Source organism: Carettochelys insculpta, chromosome 13 (genome assembly GCF_033958435.1).
Source record: "Carettochelys insculpta isolate YL-2023 chromosome 13, ASM3395843v1, whole genome shotgun sequence".
NCBI classification, from domain to species: Eukaryota; Metazoa; Chordata; order Testudines; family Carettochelyidae; genus Carettochelys; species Carettochelys insculpta.
In genome coordinates this window covers 5,483,995-5,504,027 of record NC_134149.1, presented here as the reverse complement: position 1 = coordinate 5,504,027, position 20,033 = coordinate 5,483,995, and the positions used below count along the sequence as shown (strand labels likewise).

General features: G+C 39.3%; 1 protein-coding gene across 1 annotated transcript; it reads right to left on the bottom strand.

Annotated features, from left to right (window-relative positions):
* Nucleotides 1-20: 20 nt before the first annotated feature.
* HTATSF1 (HIV-1 Tat specific factor 1) lies at nucleotides 21-18,333 on the bottom strand. Its single transcript, XM_075007794.1, has 9 exons — nucleotides 18,004-18,333; nucleotides 14,084-14,282; nucleotides 13,720-13,767; nucleotides 12,163-12,317; nucleotides 10,903-11,066; nucleotides 8,361-8,460; nucleotides 6,349-6,438; nucleotides 5,632-5,769; nucleotides 21-5,132 (listed from the first exon to the last, which is right to left on the bottom strand). Exons 1-9 carry the CDS (start codon nucleotides 18,172-18,174, stop codon nucleotides 4,851-4,853), a joined length of 1,347 nt encoding a protein of 448 aa, XP_074863895.1. The 5' UTR covers nucleotides 18,175-18,333; the 3' UTR covers nucleotides 21-4,850.
* Between the last annotated feature and the right edge of the window lie 1,700 nt (nucleotides 18,334-20,033).

The following is a 20,033-nucleotide window of genomic DNA, read 5'->3' as shown; positions in this document are numbered from 1 at the left end:
TTCAAAAAATGTTACAAAGCCATTTTTATATTCCTTTAATCATGAGAACACACTTCAGAATAACGTAATACCAAAAAAGTCAAGCCCTGCCTAATCCAGCACATACACACATCAACTTAACAAAACTTTAACATACAAAATTTGTGATTACAGCATATTTTTCTCCAATTCAGAAAAATAAAACTGATTTTGAGTCCAATGAAAAATGCAAAGCAGTGTGGTGTCTTACAATTTAGCCAGGTTGTAATGCAGAGTTTATGATCTGGATTCTGTTTCACTGTAGAATTCAAAGGTCAGTGTAATTTTATGAAGCATCTAATTACCTGTCCACATTAGTGAAACAGAACTAAATATTAAAAAAAATAGTTTAGTCTTGTAAATGAAACCTGGGACAAGTTTTAGGTAAAAATGCACTGCATTTAATACACTAACGATTTTAAGCAAATTGCAATCCCTGTACAAAATAAAACTTGTATTAAGGATTGAAATTCAATCAACTATATTTAGCTGTATTTTAAAAGGGAGAGTCTGCAGGAGCAGCAAACATTTTGATGCAAAATGAAACTAAATTATCCCTACCTCCCTTCTTCAGACACGTACATGAAAAACACTTAAATCTGCTCCTTTTGGTTCCCCCCCCGGCCTTTTCCAGTCTAACCTATGCATAGTACTTAATTGGTTTAGTTTTACCACCTCTTATGCATATAAGAATCATTATACTATTATTCAATTATAAAATGACAGATCAGTATGATTTGGCCCTTTAGCATGCAATACGATGAATAAGTAAGAACTTGGCAATATTATCCACACTTCATAAGTACAAACTATTCAATATTTTCCACTTCGTATGTATTTTAAATACATTCAGTGTTTTGCCACTATACATACCTATGAGCAGAATCTTCAAAAAAAACCAGCTCTTTCAACTAGAGCTACATTGATTACTGGCAAATCATTTCAACTTACAGAAGACCACAAGCAGTTGGTCTTTTCACAGGTCATTGTAATTTCTAAAAAGGATGGAGAGCTTCTTGAAACATTCACTTCCCTGACAAGACCTGTCTTCTCTGCTGACTGTAAGAACTTCATAATGGTATTTAAGCAGGAAGAGTACAGATCAGATTAGGAAAACTCTCTCAAAGCTAAAAGAGTTAGGCTCTGAAAGTATGCAGTATATTGACAGCAATTTAGAATGAAAAAGGAAAATTAGAAACCCACATTGAAGCCTGATCTTGCCAGTTTCACTGAATTGATGGGCTCATGAACTCAGTCCTATAAAACTAGTCATAAATATCTTCTTCAGTGCAACTGGTTATGCAAGGATTTTGTGAATTTCAGGCCATGTGACAAGACTTAAGTTGTCTGCTACTTTTGTGTTGTACCATATAACAAACTATTTTGGGGAGCAGATACCCTGTATTAGAAGTTTGTTACTACATAGTCACATGGAATAAAAACAATTTCCGGAAGACTTAATACAATTAGAAATGCATTCGCAAGTTTTGCTCATCTGCAGACAAGAATTCCACATTATCTGCTAGCTTACTGTTCTGTAATATTAGAATTCATAATTATGTGCTTCAAATTAACATTTTGTGATCGCGTGATTCACTATTACCACAAGGCAGGCTAATTTCCCTAGATGCTACTGAATTATGAACAATTTCATAATTGTATTCGGTTAAAAGGGAAACCACTATTTACATAAGCATCCCACTGGAAACTACAGTCATTTGGTTCAGTAACTGTTTTCCATTTCCACCACTCTTATATAGTTCATCCTAGTTATAAACAAAAAAAAATCCTCTCTTTACTGTCAAAACATAAAGGTAGGTAAAGAGGAATACCAGCTTGAGTGCAACATCTCATTTTACAGTTTGAATAAAGATGAAAACAAATGTTTCAGAATTTCAGGCAGTGTCATGAAAACAATTTCTATATTCTTAGCAAATATTTCAAAATGCCAGTAAAGCATTTTTTTTTTTAAAGTTTTTGCTGTTACATTGTTTCCAGTCTGGGGTAAATTTAAAATTATCCCGTTTCACTCATTATATAAATATCAGTACGTGCACAAGCCACTCAGATTTTTAAAATCAACTGAGAAGGAAGTTACACCAATTCCTTGATTTTACATTGTTTTAAGCACACAGTTTCAAGTAGTCCATCTTAAACTGTATTTGATTTAACACTAACTGATAAGGCATGGTAGTACCATACACATTCATTTTTCCAAGTATTCTCTACTGCAATTTAATTTCCTCTTTAATTGCTAAACTGAACTGCTGAGGATGTTTTAGATAATTATTTAGGACTTCTAGAAAGCTAGCAGTACCTGCTGGCTTGACAAAGGTCAAAACCTCAGGTTTGGGAGCTGAAACCAAATGTTCATATGAAGAGGCATGTTACATACAGAAGCTTTAAGCATTCACATGTGTGGTCATGAAAATGGTCAGTCCATACTGTACCAGTGGAAACACTGTGGCTGTCTACACTACAGAGATCTTTCAAAAGACGCTCTTCCGGAAGATCACTTCTGAAAGAGCTTCTCTCTTTCGAGTACGTTCGCACACAAAAAAGCAAATCAAGAGTGATCTGCTCTTTCGAAAGAACAGGACAGGGATTGAAAATGAAGACTGTTCTTTCGAAAAAAAGGCCCTGCAGAGTATCTACACACATCCTCTTTCTAAAGAAGCTTTCAAAAGGGGGCACTCTTCCTGGAACAGGAAAGGAGGAGTGATTTCAAAAAGAGCACTGCATTCTTCTCAATGTACTTTTGAAAACACACTTTTTGTGTAGACGCTCCATAGGCTCTTTCGAAAGATTCCCCCCTTCTTTCGAAAAATCTTTCAAAAGAACATACGCAGCCTGTATGGTTAGGGCTGCCTGAGATGGATGAAATTTGAATTTGACACTGTGCATAATTATATAGTAACCAATCAGGAACACTTATTTTTCTAACGTTTATATTTTAGGAATAACTGAAAGATGAAAACATCTATAGGGATAGTGAGAATTAAATGGTTTCTTCTCAATGGCATGATCAACTTAAAAAAAAAAATCCCAAAATGGTGTTTTATTCAAAATTAGAAAAAAACTGTCACACTAGTTTATAATAAATTAAAATATCCATCAATTTAATACAATCAAAGCTTACATATTGATAATTTTAACTACTATTCTCTTATCTAGGTTGCTCATAAGGAAGTTAGATATAACCACAAGGGCAGGTATTAATTTATACAAACTTATTGCCATAACCTACATAAATACAGATTTAAAAAAAAAAAAAAAAAAAAAAAAAGAAAAAACCCACACACACACACCACACCAAACACTTAACTACAGTGTAGCTGTCAAGACAAAACAAAATCAAAAAGATAAGGATAGTACAAATACAAATTAAAGACATGCAGTGTCTTCTATTGAGTGCTTCAAGTTGAAAACATGAGCATCAACACCCAGAATCTTTCCTTTTTTTCTAAAAGAACAAACAATATCAGTCTGAAATTTAAAAGGTGTCCTGAAAATGAACAAATAATCCACAGCCAATTTCAAATATTAACACAGGAACTAGGGACAAACTTTTCAATGGGGTGCCTAAAATAACGTTCTTCAAAAGTGCTCAGCATGAGTTGATCCACAGAAGTAACTTCTGAACTTTACCCACCTAAATGAGAACAGTAACTTTTTAGGCATAGTATTTAAAATATTTGACTAATTGAGCAAAAAATCAGTAAGTCAATTTAATGGCTAATAAAAAGAATAAGTAAATAAAAAGGGCAGCTAATACTTGGAAAACATGTTCTACAATATTCCTACCCTGCATGCCAACCTTGGGATTAAAGGTTAAAATCCTTCAAATTTTATGAAGTCTTTGGCGGAAGGGGTCCCTTGGGCAATGAACTAAACCAAAAGGGTTTATTCCCTATATGGTACATGCTGATTCCCCCACAGTACCGAAGACTGAAAAAGCATTAGATTTGTTAAGGCAAAAGAGCCCCCAAAAGCTACATATACAATATATAGTTTTTATATACTTTCAGCACATGGAAACAAATTCTGGTGGCAGAATGAAGTCAACTGAAAATTAGAGGTCAGTTTTATTTAGTGTTCCAGTGCTGAAGTGTTTACAGGTCCTAAGCACCTCAAAATACTCACAACTTGTCTACATCAACATTGAGGAGGCCCCTCTAAACTGAACATTTTGATTTTAAATTATCTTCACTTATCTGTGGCTCACTGTAGGCTATAGCAAGAATTTTCACTTTTGTAGACTGAGCAACAATTTCGTGTGCCATGATCTCTTATTTAAAATGCCCAATATGGCAATACATGTACAGGGTGAACATACTTTTGGGCCTTACTGCAACAACTGTTCTGTTAAAGCTTGAGCGCTTTTGACAGGTTTTTTTTTTTTTTTTTTAAACAGGAAAAAATCAAGTTCCAAAAGTCCAGGGAAACTAAAACAAACATTCAAATCTAGTTTAATATTTTGTACATTACTAAAATGTTTTCAACTGTGTAATTGTTCAAACTCTGGAGTTCACATACACTTCACAGTTATATAATTTAAACACTGACAAGCAAATGTCTGACACAAGAAGCCTCATCAGTTCTGCTGAACTCTTGGCAACTTGAGATATTTAGGTTGAACAACAGCCAATTAATAAGAAATTTTGTAGATCTTCATTAACTACACTTTTAATGAAAATTTCAAAGCATGAAGCTGATGACATCAAATATGCATATAAAACATGTGAACACTGTCTATAGTCACCCTGAAGCACAGGATAAGAGAAATCCAATCACCACCCTAAAAAGCATGCTTTTGTGAAACATTAGAAATGTTATGTTTCGGTTTCATCATCACTGCCTGCAAGGCTGCTGTCTGTTGACGGAGTGCCATCTTCATTAATGCCTTCACCATTATCCTCTCTCTTACAAGCTGCATCATTCACATCACCTTTAGATGTGCCATTATCTTTTGAAGGCTGATCTTCAGGTAGTTTTACACTACTAGCTGTAGACTCTGAGGCAGCTGCTGTTTTCTGCTTTTCTTCATTAGGCTCTTCTAAAAACGATCCCCATAGCTTGAGCCTTTCCTCTCTCTCTCTTGAGGTCTCTTCCACCTGTGTACAAATAAACCTTAATGAAAATTGCTACAAGAAATCCACCCTTTTCCTTTACTGAAAAAAGGCAGTTTGTACTCGGCAAAACTATGCAACAGTTTATTATATTCAACACTGACTGTATTAATACCGTAAGTTTTCATTAAGCTAATTAGACCCATTATGCTAGTTACAGAAATTGTTAACAATGAATTACTGAACAGTTTACCTGAAGCGTACAATCAAGATAATCAAGGTTTTTGCCAACTGTATCAAAAACAATTTTAACAAAACAAAAATAGGCCAGAGGGGACCCCACATAACTGACATCTCCAGGTAAGACAAGCTTTAAATTTGTCCTTTGAAAAAAATATTTAAATACCCAATTTTACAACAAAATTTAAAAAATATTTAAATACCCAATTTTACAACTCTCTTATGTCCTCTATATTAAAAATTAAAGAGTCACAGTTAAGTATGTTTCAAAATTAAAATTTAGTTTAAGACAAGGAAGGATTGCCTGATAATCTGTTGCACCATCCCATGTTTCAGCACTTAGCTGACGACCACCAAACCACCTTCCATTGAGAGTCTGTATGCACAGATCAGCTTCCTCTGGTTCTTTAAATGAAACGGAGGCCACGCCATCTGGGTGTCGCTGTAAGAAAAAGGAAAAACCCTATCGTATGTACACCTCTCTATTTTAAACAGGAATTAAATTTTGTTCCAGTGATTTTTACTCTGGCCTTCTAAAAAATCAGGCAGTTGTATTTGCAGACATATGCACAAGCCTGTCTGTGGCCATACACTTTTGAAATATATACCCTTCTCTTCTTTTCCAATTTTGAAACAGCACCATCTTTAATACTTTACAAGTAAGGTTTTCAATGCTATATTTTCAAGTAAAGTACTTCAGATCTTTTTTATACACCATCCCATGTTTAAAAAAAAGCTGATTTTAGCTATTTGCAATTGCATGGGTGCATCCTTTTCAACTTGCACTGCATATGCCCACAAAACTTTTGACAGGGTTGAATGCTGCATTTAGACAAAGGCAAGCTCACCCTGTAGAACTGAACATTTGAAATTCTGAATAATAAAATTTTAGGATTGCATGAAAAGAATTTCAGAGAACCAGAAATCTCACTCACAATTTGTAGAACACGAACATCTTGTATATTCAATCTGAACAGGTTATAGTAATTATACTCATACAGCTTAGTAAAAAAATACCTACATCAAATAGGAGGACCTTCTTTACTGTTCCAAACTTTTCACATTCTGTTCGTAGGTCTTCCCTGATCTCATTCAGTACTAAAGGATCTTCCTGCAAATAGATAAAAATTAGCTTAAACAAGAATTAAGCTGAAAATTCCATTAACTGTGTATAAACTGCAGACTGAAATTCACACTGGCTACGTCTACACTAGCCAAAAACTTCAAAATGGCCATGCAAATGGCCATTTCCAAGTTTACTAATGAAGCACTGAAATACATATTCAGCGCCTAACTAGCACGCGTGAAGACATGGCACTTCGAAATTGACACAGCTCGTCCAGACGGGGCTCCTTTTCGAAAGGACCTCAGCTACTTCGAAGTCCCTTTATTCCCATCTGATCATAGGAATAAGGGGACTTCAAAGTAGCCGGGGTCCTTTCGAAAAGGAGCCCTCTCTGGATGAGCCGCTCGGTGGCAAGACGTGCCAATTTCAAAGTGCCATGGCCGCCCACATGCTAATGAGGCACTGAATATGTATTTCAGCACTTCATTAGTAAACTCTGAAATGGCCATTTGCATGGCCATTTCAAAGTTTTTGGCTAGTGCAGACACGGCCATTAAGTCCTACAGTTTAAAGGATCAATACTGGCATAATTATTGTACAGCAAAAACAATGGGCACTTTCACTTACATAGCATGTTGCAAAAAAATCCAAATTCTTTGTATTAAACAAATTGTTTCCCTAAGTGATCTGCTAATATTGTAACTACTTTGATTTTTAGAGGTTGACTTCACTCAAATACAAAATTCTTTTCCAGATACCCAAAAAGCTTTATGAAACAGAGGAAGTTCAGAGAACAAACAAGTGATCAGGGATGAGTACAATGGTTTTAATGTTACCAGAGTTGAGATTCTGGATGTAAGATCTAGTTTTACTGAAATTGGGATGATTTCTCAATCCCAAGGATTTTTGGCTGTCCTTTTTTATTTCCAGTGTCCTACTGTGGGTACTTTAAAAAGCAGTGTTGTGAAAGGCTGCCTCTCAGTTACTGCTCAGCTGAGTGTAAATGAATGGTACAAGCATAAATCTATAAGCAATTGGAAACGAGAGAGATTTAATTTGTGAAATGGATAACAGCTGGGAATGAAGGCAAATTCAATATTGGTATCAGGGGAACTTCTTGACTGAAAGGACACAAATGGAATACCTAATGCTACCTTAAATATATTTCTAGAAAATAGTGAAAATATTCAAACCAAGCTTGGAGGAACTTTGGATAAAATATTTCCCAATCTATTTGAAAGTTGGGGACAAAGTGCTACATATTATTCTTCCATTTTTGTAAATGTACCCCTGTGAAAAAAGCTTTTCAAGTTTACTCACATTAAAAATGAAACAAAAATTGACTGGATGTCAAAAACAATTTGCATTGTGCACTTTCATCTTTCAAAGCTAGGATTTCCCAACTTGTGAAGAAAATACAGTGTAATCCTTCACATTAAGTTAATTTTGTTTCTGCTGTTTCTGATGTTAAATTACATTTTTATTAAATTTTTGGGCCACGAAAAACTAGCTGTGCTTATTTTGATTTTAAATAACATTTTTGTATCACATTTGTGTCTATTTTAAATAATGAATTTTTGGTTAAAAACGGGGTTGGATGATGGTAAAGAGGTGGGGGGCATAAAGATCTCAAAAATCAAAAGGGAGGACATGGTGCTGAAAAGTTTGGGAACCACTGCTTTAGAGCTTCTCCATGAAGTACTTAAACAACCTTCTCACCCCCAAATTAACAGGGCAACGCAATACCTTTCCCTAGATTTATACTTGGAAGTGGAGGAACCATTTTAACTGATGGTTTCAAAAAGCATTTAGCCTGAGGCAAACACTTAGCATGGAAGTATTCTGCCTGAACACACTTAACATTTGGCAATGTTATATGTAATTGAAAATACAGTCTTACAAGTGATGACCAATGTTGACTACTGCCAGCACTATCAACTTCACTTAATTTTTCACGTTATTCCTACCTCAAAATCCTTTGGATGGAACATGTTCCTGATGATAACAACACGCTCATGTCGCTTTCGAACTGTAGCATCTTTCTTCTCAGGCCTCCAATCCAACTGTCTAATGAAACAAAGCAATAGTAAGGAGATATTGTTGTGCCTCTCAGTTTCTACAAGTATTTGCTGAAAAAAAAAATCGTTAATTTGACGCACAGATTTCAACAGCGCTAGTTACTTTGGTTCAAAATTATTTAAATCTTCTAGAAAATGGAACAGAAAGGCGAGCTGTAAGTCACTGTTCCTCTTATGAAGTGGCTTCAAAAACCAGAAACACGCACAATGGCACATAATACAGATAAACCAAATTTAACATCAGTAGTCAGTGTAGTCTACTGAACATTCACAAATACTCTGTGGACTGCAACTGAACTAGAACCTAGGATAAGAAGAGGAAGCAGAGAAACATAACTGGGCTATTAAATGCCTTGAACAATTTAGGACAAAATATTTGAAGTCACCACTGTCATTTCAGACTAGGAGTAATTTTTAAAAAAAGTTAAAACTGGGTATGCTGTAAAGTACAAACATATAAAAGATTCCCAAAAAGGTCTTGGAAAATTTTTGACATGACACTGTCTTGCAGTAAAATTTTACTGCTTGCATTTCAAGTACTTCATCTTTATAACACATTTCAAAATTATCATGCCGTGATATACACCTTTGCCAAACCTCAAATTTTGCTCTTAATGTATGTTTTGTGAATTCTCATTTTGATTAGCACTTGTAGAAATTGTACCTCCCGTAATATTCTGAAACTGAGCTTGATTCCATTAATATCAATGTCAGAAAAGTCTGATTGAGTGAAATTGCTTATTTCTGCTGCTTCTGGTGAAGAGTTCTTGGATTTTTATGAAGGTTGCTATGCAAGCTATTTAGGTTTTCAATTTAAAGGAACACGAGTCATTTAAAAGAAAGTTAAAGTATTTTCATGCACTGATTTTTAAGTAACATGTAAGAGCAAAGGGGAAAGTATATTGTTTACTTTTTGCTCGATATAGGGGAAGGCAAAATATGGCTCATGGATTCCCTTTCTGCCCAGCCCCTGCACACTGCTCAGATTGGCCGGCTGGCTGCAAGGGGGAGGAGGAAGGGAAGGAAGGGGGCTGATATGTGTGAGAATACTGGCAGGGGGAAAAGAGAGTGTGCTACCCTATCCCCAGCACAAAGTCAGCCCCCAGTGCCCAGAAACTGGCCAGAGGGAGCTGCCTGTTTCCAGGGCCAGCAGTGTGTAAAAGTACCCACCCTCCAGGGCTTGTGGCATTACGAGCAGCAGTTAGCCACTGCACCCAGCCATCCTGAGCAGCGTGTAGGGGCCTGAGAGACAGAGAACCTGCCTGAAGGGACTGCTGGCCAACAGCCAATTAGGCATTCACCTCCTGGCCACAGCCCGCCTCTGGCACCCCAGCCCCTCTCTGCACCTCTAAGTAAACCAAACACTCTGTGTGCACGCACGCACGCACCCACCCACCCCACATTCCTACACCCCTTCCCAGACTCTTGAGCCCAATGTTACAACCCAAATCCCCACACCCTGCAAGTCAGAATCCTCTTCAGCACCCATATTCCCTCCCAGACCCTGCACCCCAAAACTCCGCCCCCAGGTTGCAACCTCCTCCTCTACCAAAACTCCCTTCCAGATCCCACATGCCCTCTACCTCCAGTTCCCTACCCTGAGCTCCCTTCTGCACCCAATCTCCATCCCAGATCCCAAAAGAGTGCAGCCCTTCACCACTTACCAAATTCTTGGAGTGACCTCCCCCAATCCACCTCACCTCCATCAAAAATTATTGCCTACCCCAACTTGACAGAACCACCTTCATAGGTTCACTATTTCCCATGCCTAGCCCGTTTCTCCTAGGGACAGAGAAACCACTGTAAAAATAGACAAGAAAGCCCAGAGGTGGGTATATCTCACATCTAGCTAACTTTAAAAAAAGGTACTAACAGTAAAGTAATGCCTTTATTCCTCGAAGAAAAACAGAATCCAGAAATTTTATAATACTGAATATTCCAACCTATGCATTATCAAAATAAGTTTTTATATGGAATTTTCTTGGTTCCAACAACAAGAATTGCTTAATTCTTTAGGGTCACATGTAATTTCACTCTACTTAAGAATTTTTATAAAATAAAAGCACCTGAATGCTGAAAGCATGTGTCAGCATATAAACAAGCAAAAACAGAAAGCAGTGTGTGTCTCCAGATACTAACTGGGAATTCATGCTAATTGTTCTAATATATTTGTAAGTTTAACCAATGACAACATGCATGAAGCTGAAAGATGCTGTCTCCTTTTATGATCAATCACAAGAGATTAAACTGAGTCTTCAGAGTTCTGCAAATTCAAGAACTCCCACCATATTTAAAAACACTAAAAGAATCTACATTGTAACACTCTAAGCTAATCTTTGATCTTTAGTTATTGGTATAACAAATTATTATGAGAAACTGTTTTAGCCAAGACATTTAGAAAAAACACATTATACTGAAAAAAGTTACAAACTTTTGTTGTTGAGACAGCTTCTTCTTGTAGTCTTTGCATTTCTTCTTCTTTTTGCTTGCATCATACTCCCCCTTTAGTTGAAACTTTGCTACTTCAACATGCAATTTGTAGCCTCTAATCTCATCTTCATCCAGAAGTCTTAAGGCAAGCTCAACTGATTCCCGCTATTTAAACATAAATTATAGTAAGCCTGGAAATAAGCATCAATGTGAAGAGTTCGATTTAAAAAAATTAAATTTAAATTCTCTGTACCTCTCAAACATAGTTGGAACCTGCTTACAAAAATAATGTCAGATTTAGTTACTTTTAACATTGGATGACTCTGGTCCCAGAACACACATTTTACTAGTGTACTTAGACTCATTCCCTGATTGCAAAATTACCAACTCACCACTTTTCTTCATTCCAATCTTCTCTAAAAACTGAATTATGACAGGTCTAGTAAGCTACTACAATTATACAGGAGAATTTTAAAAGATAAAATTTTCAAAAGGACCTAAGTCCCATTTCAAAAGTGAGAGAGTTGGGAGCTTAAGCCTCCTTGAAAATAACCTGAAAAGACCCTCATAGTTAAATACCAGCCTGCAATCTGAAAATACAGACCGTTAACAGAATTTTAAAACACTGTCACTCCACCACTGGGGCAATAGTGCTTTGATGCAGCTTTTTTGAATTCTGAACCTGTGTATTTAATATTCGTAGTGCAAGAGACCCTACTTTGTAAGATACCATACAAACACGGTAAGATGGTCTCTAACCCAAAGAGCTCCCACGAGCTTGCAGTTAACTGAAATAATAGCGAAAAAGGGTGGATACAATAGACTGTGAAAGCACAAGGTAAAGACTGTAAGTTCTAAGATTAGTGGTCATCCTAAGGCATCAAAGTGCCCTTCAGAGATTAGCACCTGCATCAGCACCATCTAATAAAGACCAACATTAGTCTCATGGGGGAGCACCAGAATGCTGTCAACCAAAGTGCCACATTCTGTTGATTTACTCTCCAAGAATGCCTTGGGAATATGGACACTCCATGGGTTTTATTTACAAAACTCTCTAGTGTGGACACAGCCTTAGAGAGGTTAGTGACGTATCTTTTATTGGGCCAACTTTTGCTGGTAAAAGAGATAAGCTTTTGAGCTCTAGACAGCTCTTCTGGTCTGAAAAAAGTTAGACTTACAAACTAACCCTAACCCATACAGAACTACTTTGTCAGGAAGTAGAACCAACAAAAAAAAGTAATACACTGAGTGCACCACTGACCTTGAGATAACAACAGAGGCCATCTCCTTTCAGATTTCCTTGCTTGTCTTTATAAAGTTTAATTTTATGTTCTTCTGTCTGAGGATCTCGCATAATGATACCACACTTTGACATAACCTGTATAAATTCATCCTTTGTAATGTCTGGAGGCAAACCTACAAAATAAATTCAACCATATAAATCTAGAATGTAGTCATACAGTGAATTCCAAATCCAGTTTTTCAATACCACTAAGCCCATTTTTAAAAATGAAACAATGAATCAATTACTAATGAAAAATACTTAATGCATTGTTCTGGGTAATGTTTGACATGTATGCAAATAAATGTGTTTGTCAACTGTAACTTAGTTTTGAGCATGTTAGATTTCTGGTAATTGAATGTTTCATAATCTTTCAGCTTTTGAAATAAGTGACACGTGGAAGTGTTATGGTTTCTATGGTGACAACTTCTGAGTTTTCTGTTCTCTGGACATAAAGTCTGTATTGCATTAAGTGGTTTTGGATTTAATTTCCTTAATATCCAAAAAACAATGATGTAATTAACACATCAACCTATGTGCCAGTAACTACATTTACCAATGCAGTTTTTCACTGTGCATACCTTTAGAAATCTATAATTTCATTGGGACAAAGTTAGACACTACACAGCCAGCAGTCTTATCATTCTTACCGCTTTTCCCCCCTAATTTAGCAAAACATGCCCTTTAAGACTTCGTACATACTGAAGTTTGACATTTTGAACTGTGTTGAGTGAAATATTTTTGCATTATGAAAAACTCCTAAGTAGCCAAACCTAGAAAAAGGAGAGTCCATGTTTTCAGATATGCTGCTTCAGGTGAATGTTTTGCTTGTGTTCATGTAACTCAAAAACCAGCCAGTTGTATTTCCTTTTTAAACAAATTCATATTTGGGCTAAGAACAAGCACGAGAGTGCAAAAGGTGTTGTCATGAATATTATAAGCACATGAAAACAGAAATTCATAAGGAGAACACAAAAGGTGAACTACAGAAATACTGGTTTAAAATACATTCAAGATCTCTCAATCAAGTTGTCTCCTCACTTTCCTTGCTCTTCTCTAGTGGTATTTTCCCCTATCTCCAACTCAACTATTTTTAAAAATCAGACAATATTAATAAGACATACAAGAACAAATATACACAAGAAGCATGTATAAACCCATGAAACCAAATTTTCTTGCTCTAAAACTGTCTTCCCTTCCCCTATTTATTCTGGGTTTTGCCTCAATCTAGGCCACAGGTTCTCAGTTTCTCTCTTCTGAGGCCTTCACAACATGCTGTAAAATATTATGGCCAAACTGTGCTACAACAAATTTTCTATGTAAGCAATTGCTGTAGTTGTCATAGGGATGTTATACAATTAAATCTGAGCAGGAATTAGCCCATAAAATTATGGCTCCTTCTCTCATTCAATTAGACAATGCCTCAAAATGTGATGCACGTTATTGAGTGTGCGCTCTGGAGAGGAGATGATGTGGTTTATTTAAGCTGCCTAACAAACCTTTGAAACTCTCTTTTTTTTAAATGTGATGACTTACCTGTCACATACACATTTGTGTTTTTGTCTTCTTCAACATGAAACCATCCTAAAAACAAAATACTGTGTGAACAAGTTGTGCTAAAAAACACTAAAAACACAACTAAGTTTAACATTAAGCTGTCATTTGTCAGTTTTAATAACTATATTTCCAAGCTTCCACTTACCCTGAGCAACTTGATTTCACATTAGAAATAAGGTTTTTGGAACCTAAGTGCTATACAATTTCAGAAGCATTTCAAGAATTCAGAATAGATTCCTGAGCATCTCTACTGTGCATAATACTAACTCACATTTACATTTGCTCATTCATTTTTTTCTTAACTATTGCATATTTTTGGCTTATGCAAAATGGAGACCCTTGCCTGCTTCAAGTTTTCTTTTTTCTCCTTTTTGTTTAGGATCAGTCTGTTGGGATGCTTTTCTATTTGTTGACTGCTGTGCTCCTGCTGTCCTAGAATCCACAGCTAGTTTACTTTCGGTTTTTGAAGCAGAAGAACTGTCTAAACTATCTGTAGGGAAGCCATAGTTAGCATGGTATGTTGCCAGGAAGTCTTCAGTCACCTAAAAAAGGAAATGTTAAACATTAACTTATAATGAAGTTCAAGTAATTGTGCCCTGGGGCTTATTTCTGAGTTTACTGGTGGTGAATTTCTGAAGACAACTACTAATACAGTAATCCAGCTGTCTTCCCTTAGAGTGGAAAATTTAAGGACTCGTATAGACACATCAATTGAAAATGTACAAATACTGAGAAGTCCTGTGGCACCTTACAGACTAACAGATAATTTGGAGCATAAGCTTTTGTGGGCAAAGAACCGATTAATCAGATGCGTGGGGGAGGGGTGGCTCAGAAGAGGGTATAAAGAGGGAGCGTCAGTCAAAGGGAGGGCCAAAGTTGACAAGGTCTGTTCAGACATGGAGGACATGGCCCATTATCAGTGGTTCATGTGGAGTTGTGAACATCAAGAGAGGAGAAATCAAGTCAGTTCAGTCACAGTGGAGGTGGCCCATTATCAGTAGTTAATGTGAAGATGTGACCATCAAGAGCAAAGAAACTGCTTTTGTAATGGGCCAACCACTCCCAGTCTCTGTTCCATCCTTAGTTGATAGAGTCAAATTTGCAAATGAATTACAGGTCTGAAGTCTCTCTCTGGAGTTTATTTTTGAAGTTTTTTTTGCTGTAGGACTGCTACTTTTAAATGTGTTACTGAGTGTCCATGGAGATAGAAGTTTTCTCCTACAGTTTTTGTATGTTACTGTTCCTGATGTCACATTTATGTCCAGTTATTCTTTTATGTAGAGACTGTCCAGTTTGGCCAATTAAATTGCAGTGGGGCATTGCTGGCACATGATGGCATATATATTAGTACATGTGCAGGTGACAAAGCCCCTGATGGTGTGGTTCATGTGGTTAGGTCCTGTGATGACATCACTGGTATAGATATGGAGCAGAGTTGGCACCGAGGTTTGTTGCAGGGATTGGTTTCAGGTTTAGAGTTATTGTGCTGTGGTCTATAGTTGCTGGTGAGAATTTAAGGTTGGCAGGTTATCTGTAGGCAAGGACAGGCCTGCCTCCCAAGGTCTGAGAGTGAGGGATCATTGTCCAGGATGGGATGTAGATCACTGATCACATGCTGGAGAGGCTTTAGCTGGGGGCTGTATGAGATGGCCAGTGGTGTTCTCTTGTTTTCCTTGTTGGACCTGTCTTGTAGCAGGTGGCTTCTGGGTACATAACTGGCTCTGTCAATCTGTTTCTTTACTTCCTTAGGTGGGTATTGTAGTTTCAGGAAAGCTTGGTAAAGGTCTTGTAGATGTTTGTCTCTGTCTGAGGGACTGGAGCAAATGCAGGTTTACCTTAGTGCCTGACTGTATACAAAGGATCTACTGATAATGGGCCACATCCTCCCTGACTGAACTGACTTGATTTCTCCTGATGTTCACAACTCCACATAAACCACTGACAATGGGCCATATCCTCTGTGACTAAACAGACCTTGTCAACTCTGGCTCTCCCCTTGACTGAGACTCCCTCTTTACACCCTCTTCTGAACCTCCTCCCCCCATCATGCACCTGACAAAGCGGTTCTTTGCTCACAAAAGCTTATGCTCCAAATTATGTTAGTCTACAAGGTGCCACAGGACTTGTTGTTTTTGAAGATACAGACTAACTTGGCTACCTCTCCGATACTTGTACAAAGAATGGGTATTAGGAAAGCTTTACTGAGTAGTTTGTACACACTGTTCAGGAATGCTCTGTTCCGTATTGTAAATGAACTTAAGTTTTAATAATGTCCCTTTTCCAAGGTAAAACATTTGCTTACTGAGTCTGAGTTGTCTGATGGAGAGAGAACCATAATTATGAAGGACAGAACTCAATTCCTCTTGACCATGAGAAATGATATTGACAGGCAGCCAAGAACCAAAATATTGACTTTCCTACTGACTGACACTTGTGGGTCTCTGTCATCTTCACAAACATTTTCAAGATTAGTGTTAATAGATTAAAAAACTATTATTTCTCCCACACAAAAAAGTTTTCTGGAGTTTAGTAATTTGTGAAATTACAGCAGATCCATAATAGTGTGTGTTTATAAATCACCGGTATGTTACAAGTGTAAGAGTTTGGTTACTCAGCAGAAAAGAGATCTACCCCAAAAGGCCCAAGACTAATTTAAGAGGGATGCACTGACCTCTGAAAAATCTTATGTTATGGTAATCTGCACTATATTTGGCTCCAGCCAATCTCAGCAGCTCATTACTTTCATGGGTGCTGAATTTCATCTTAAAGGGTTTTATATTGTTTGGAATTTTTCATTGAATAGTGTTAATAATTTTGTTTATCAAACAAACTTAATAAATCCATAAGTAAACACTTCTAACTAGTTGTCTTGCAGCAGCATTATTTTTAGATTTGAGTGGGAAGAAAAATATTCCAACAATATGTATTTACAATCACTTCTCAACACATTATCAAACTTTGTTTTATTTCTTGAAAGTGGGCTGATTTCTATATATATGTATTTTGTTAAAGGGATATTAAAAACAAAACAAAAATCCTCAGCAGACATAGTATTCCAAAACAGGAAGATAAAGGGAGAACAACTGTTGCTGGGAGTGACCTTTTGGAAGATTAAGTGGACAACTTTATTATACAGTAGTACCAGCCAGGAAACACAATATCAGCTACCATACTTTTCAAAAGTTTTCAAAATTGTGAAAGGTTGCAGTCAAAGCATGAAAAACCTAAGTCCTCTCTGTCCACAGGCAAGTGCAAGTTCTCAGACAATTGGACATACACATCTCTCAGAATGGGAAGGGACCTCTGGACACCATCACAAACGTCAGAGATCATGATTTCACTGCATATTTAATCATCAGGCTAATTTATATGATGCAAAAATCATGAATAAAAAGATTACTGCAAGATATACTTGTTACCTCTTAAGTACCCAAGCTCAAAATGATTAGATACAACCCACAAATGCAAAAAATAGGAAGAGCATCACAGACATCTACCTGTGGTTACATCATGGCTACAGAGAAAACCCCATATGCAGTGACCTATGAAAGGGGTGGAAAATTGGTTTGCAAATTACTGACCCACCATTTAACTCCAGTACCCTAATGTCTGCATTTGTTCAGCAGCTACAGAAATCCTGAGATGAGTGTGAATTCAGCCTGTTACTGAAGCCAAAGGATTAACAAAATCTCTATATTTAATTCGCTCTCAATGCTATCTTCCGACTGCTCGTTGGGAAGATTTATCCCAAAGTGGACAAGATAACACATTACTCCATGAATTTCAGGAGCTTGTAGAAAAACCTGGTTGCAGATCCCGAGACGAAAATCACCTGCAAAGGCAGACTCCAAGGAAGAGCTGAGACCTTTAAGGGCCTTCCCTCCCACCTACAACTTTACTTATCACCCAGACACCAAAGCAAACAGCCCCACTGTCGTGCCAGAAAGTACCACGGCGAGGAGTCACCCGGGACCCAGTAAGGCCGAGACCTCCGGCGAAAGAGACGAAGTCTGCAACGAGACACAGCTCCTAAGACGCCAATGGCTTCAAGCCATGAGCCCCCTCCGCCGCGACTCTGGCGCGCCAGGGCCTGCAGTCGGGGCTGCATGGGGCGCTGAGCGCCGTTCCTGACCCGCAATTGCAACGCAACGGCTCAAAACACCGAGGCAACAAGGGTCTCAGAGGCTGCCCCTTGCTCGCGCGCTGCGCCCCGCCCCAGCCCCCCCCCCGGGAGACCAGGCCGCTCCCCCCGGCCCACCTCACCTTGGGGAACCAGGCTTTCTTCTCTCGGTCCCACTCGTAGGCCGTCCCATCCGCCGGGTCCACATACGTGAAGGGGTCGGGCTCCCCCTCGCCGCTGCGGCGGGCCTCGTCCAGCTGCTGGAGCCGCAGCTGCTGGTAGAACTCCTCGTTCCCGTCCGAGCCGCCGCTCATCGTGCCGGCGGGCCTGGGCAACACGCCGCAACGCGGACGCTCCTCAGAAGCTGCTGCCCGCCGGCGCGTGCCAGGCCCGGGCCTCCCCTCAGGGAAGCAGCCGCTACCCACTGACTCCTGTTTGTTTGCCGCCCGGGCCGGCCTGGTTCTCGCTGCGCAAGAGCGGAAGTGATCTCTCCGCCACCAGCCCGCCCCACGGCGGAAGGAAAGGGGTTGGGCGGAACCATTCCGGAAGAGCGTAAGTGCGCGTGCCTTGGGAATGGACCTTCTCGACGGGACCCGCGGGATGAGCACGTGGTCAGCAACGGGCCAATGGGAGGCACAGAGAGCGCGATGCCCCGCCCCTCCCCGGGCGCGGGCAGATTGTGGCTTCTTTTTCCCGCCTGGGGCGTGGCCTAGCTCAGTACCTCCTCCCAGGGAGGAGGGGCTGGGAAGGTTCCAGACTAGTTCGGGTCTGTCCCGTTGCTGCGGCTCGCGGGGGTCTGAGGGAGGCAGCCCGCCCGCCCGCCCGCCCGCCTAGTGGCCACCTGTGCTGGGTAGCGAGTCGTGGGGCTGCTGCTGTGGGGGGAGCGCTCTGTTCCGGCCTTTCCGTGCGGCGTGGAGGCTGTGTATGGGCTAGGGGCATGAAACAAGGCAAAGGACGGCTGGGGGTTGCCTTAGTATAAAGATGTGATAGCGCTGGCCCGGCATCCTGTTCCAGTTAGCCGTGGAGAAGGCAGGTCCTTGCCCCAGGAGCCTCACCACAGAATGGGCTCAGTAGTTTGCTTGGGGCCTACTCCCCAGAGCCTGGCTTGTCACAGGGCCTTTTATGCATTGTGTCTTCTTTGTCACCTTGAGCCCCTTCAGTGCAGAGTGCAGCCCAGCAGCCCATTGGTCTGGCAGTGTTGTTCCCCTCAGGCATGTGGTGACATCCTGGTGTTCTTGAGGTGCCATCATGTTACTCTCAAGCCTCTTGTGCCGACATGCTGTTTATCTTGTCCATGGTGTATGTTGGTTTCCAGAAATAGCTAGGGTAATGCATTGCAAAGCTTTTCTGACCAATTGCACCAGCTCACTGGCCTGCTAGCAGTTACCCAACAGAAATAATCAGATAATAGGAACACATGCAATTATGCAGCTGGTTTAGTTCAAGGGACTGCAGGTAGTCCTATCAAAGATTCAGCTTGCAATGTCTCCCATTCCCTCTATCGAAGGTTAATGTCAAAGCATAACGGAGGACATCTCAGTGCTCAAATTCAGTTTCTTATTGGCGTATGTTTATGCTCAATAGAGGTGTGTTCAGTATATACTGTCATTTTATGCAGAAAATCTCAGTGCATCCTAATTAGTTCATTGCTATATATGGTACCTACGCTCAGCAAAAGATTAAAAACTTAATCTGGAACCCAATGGACATTAACAATGGAAGTTGAGTTTAAAGTACCTATTCCAACAACTTGGTAGAAGAAGATATTCCCTTTTTCTTTGTATTGTGCCTTTGGGAGTTCCTGAGCTGTGGGCCTTGTACCTACTGTTAATTTCTCTCAGATATTTCAAGCTACTTTCCATTCATTTTCGCTAGATTTAAGCAGCTCGGATTCTAGACAGGCCTTTACAAATGCACCTTTGAGTGTATCATTAAGAATGTAAGAATGGCTGTAGTGGGCAGAGCACTGGTGTATCTTGCTGACTCTCCTGTTGTCCAACAGTGGCCACTGCCAGATACTTAGAGGAAATGAACAAGGTAATTAGAAGTGATCTGTTCCCTGTCATCCAGTCTCAGCTTGCAGCACTGAGTTTAGGGATATATAGAGGATGAGTTGTGTTTCTGACCATTTTGACTAAGAGCCACTCAAGGATGTAATAGTCATTGATCAGTC

Coding starts and splice junctions, on each gene's coding strand:
- HTATSF1 (XM_075007794.1), bottom strand. CDS start 18,174: ATGAGCGGCGGCTCGGACGGGAACGAGGAGTTCTACCAGCAGCTGCGG. Junction 14,283..18,003: donor AGAAAGCCTGGTTCCCCAAG/GTGAGGTGGGCC, acceptor TTCCTTTTTTAG/GTGACTGAAGACTTCCTGGC. Junction 8,461..10,902: donor AAGCTGTCTCAACAACAAAA/GTTTGTAACTTT, acceptor TTGTTTCATTAG/ACAGTTGGATTGGAGGCCTG.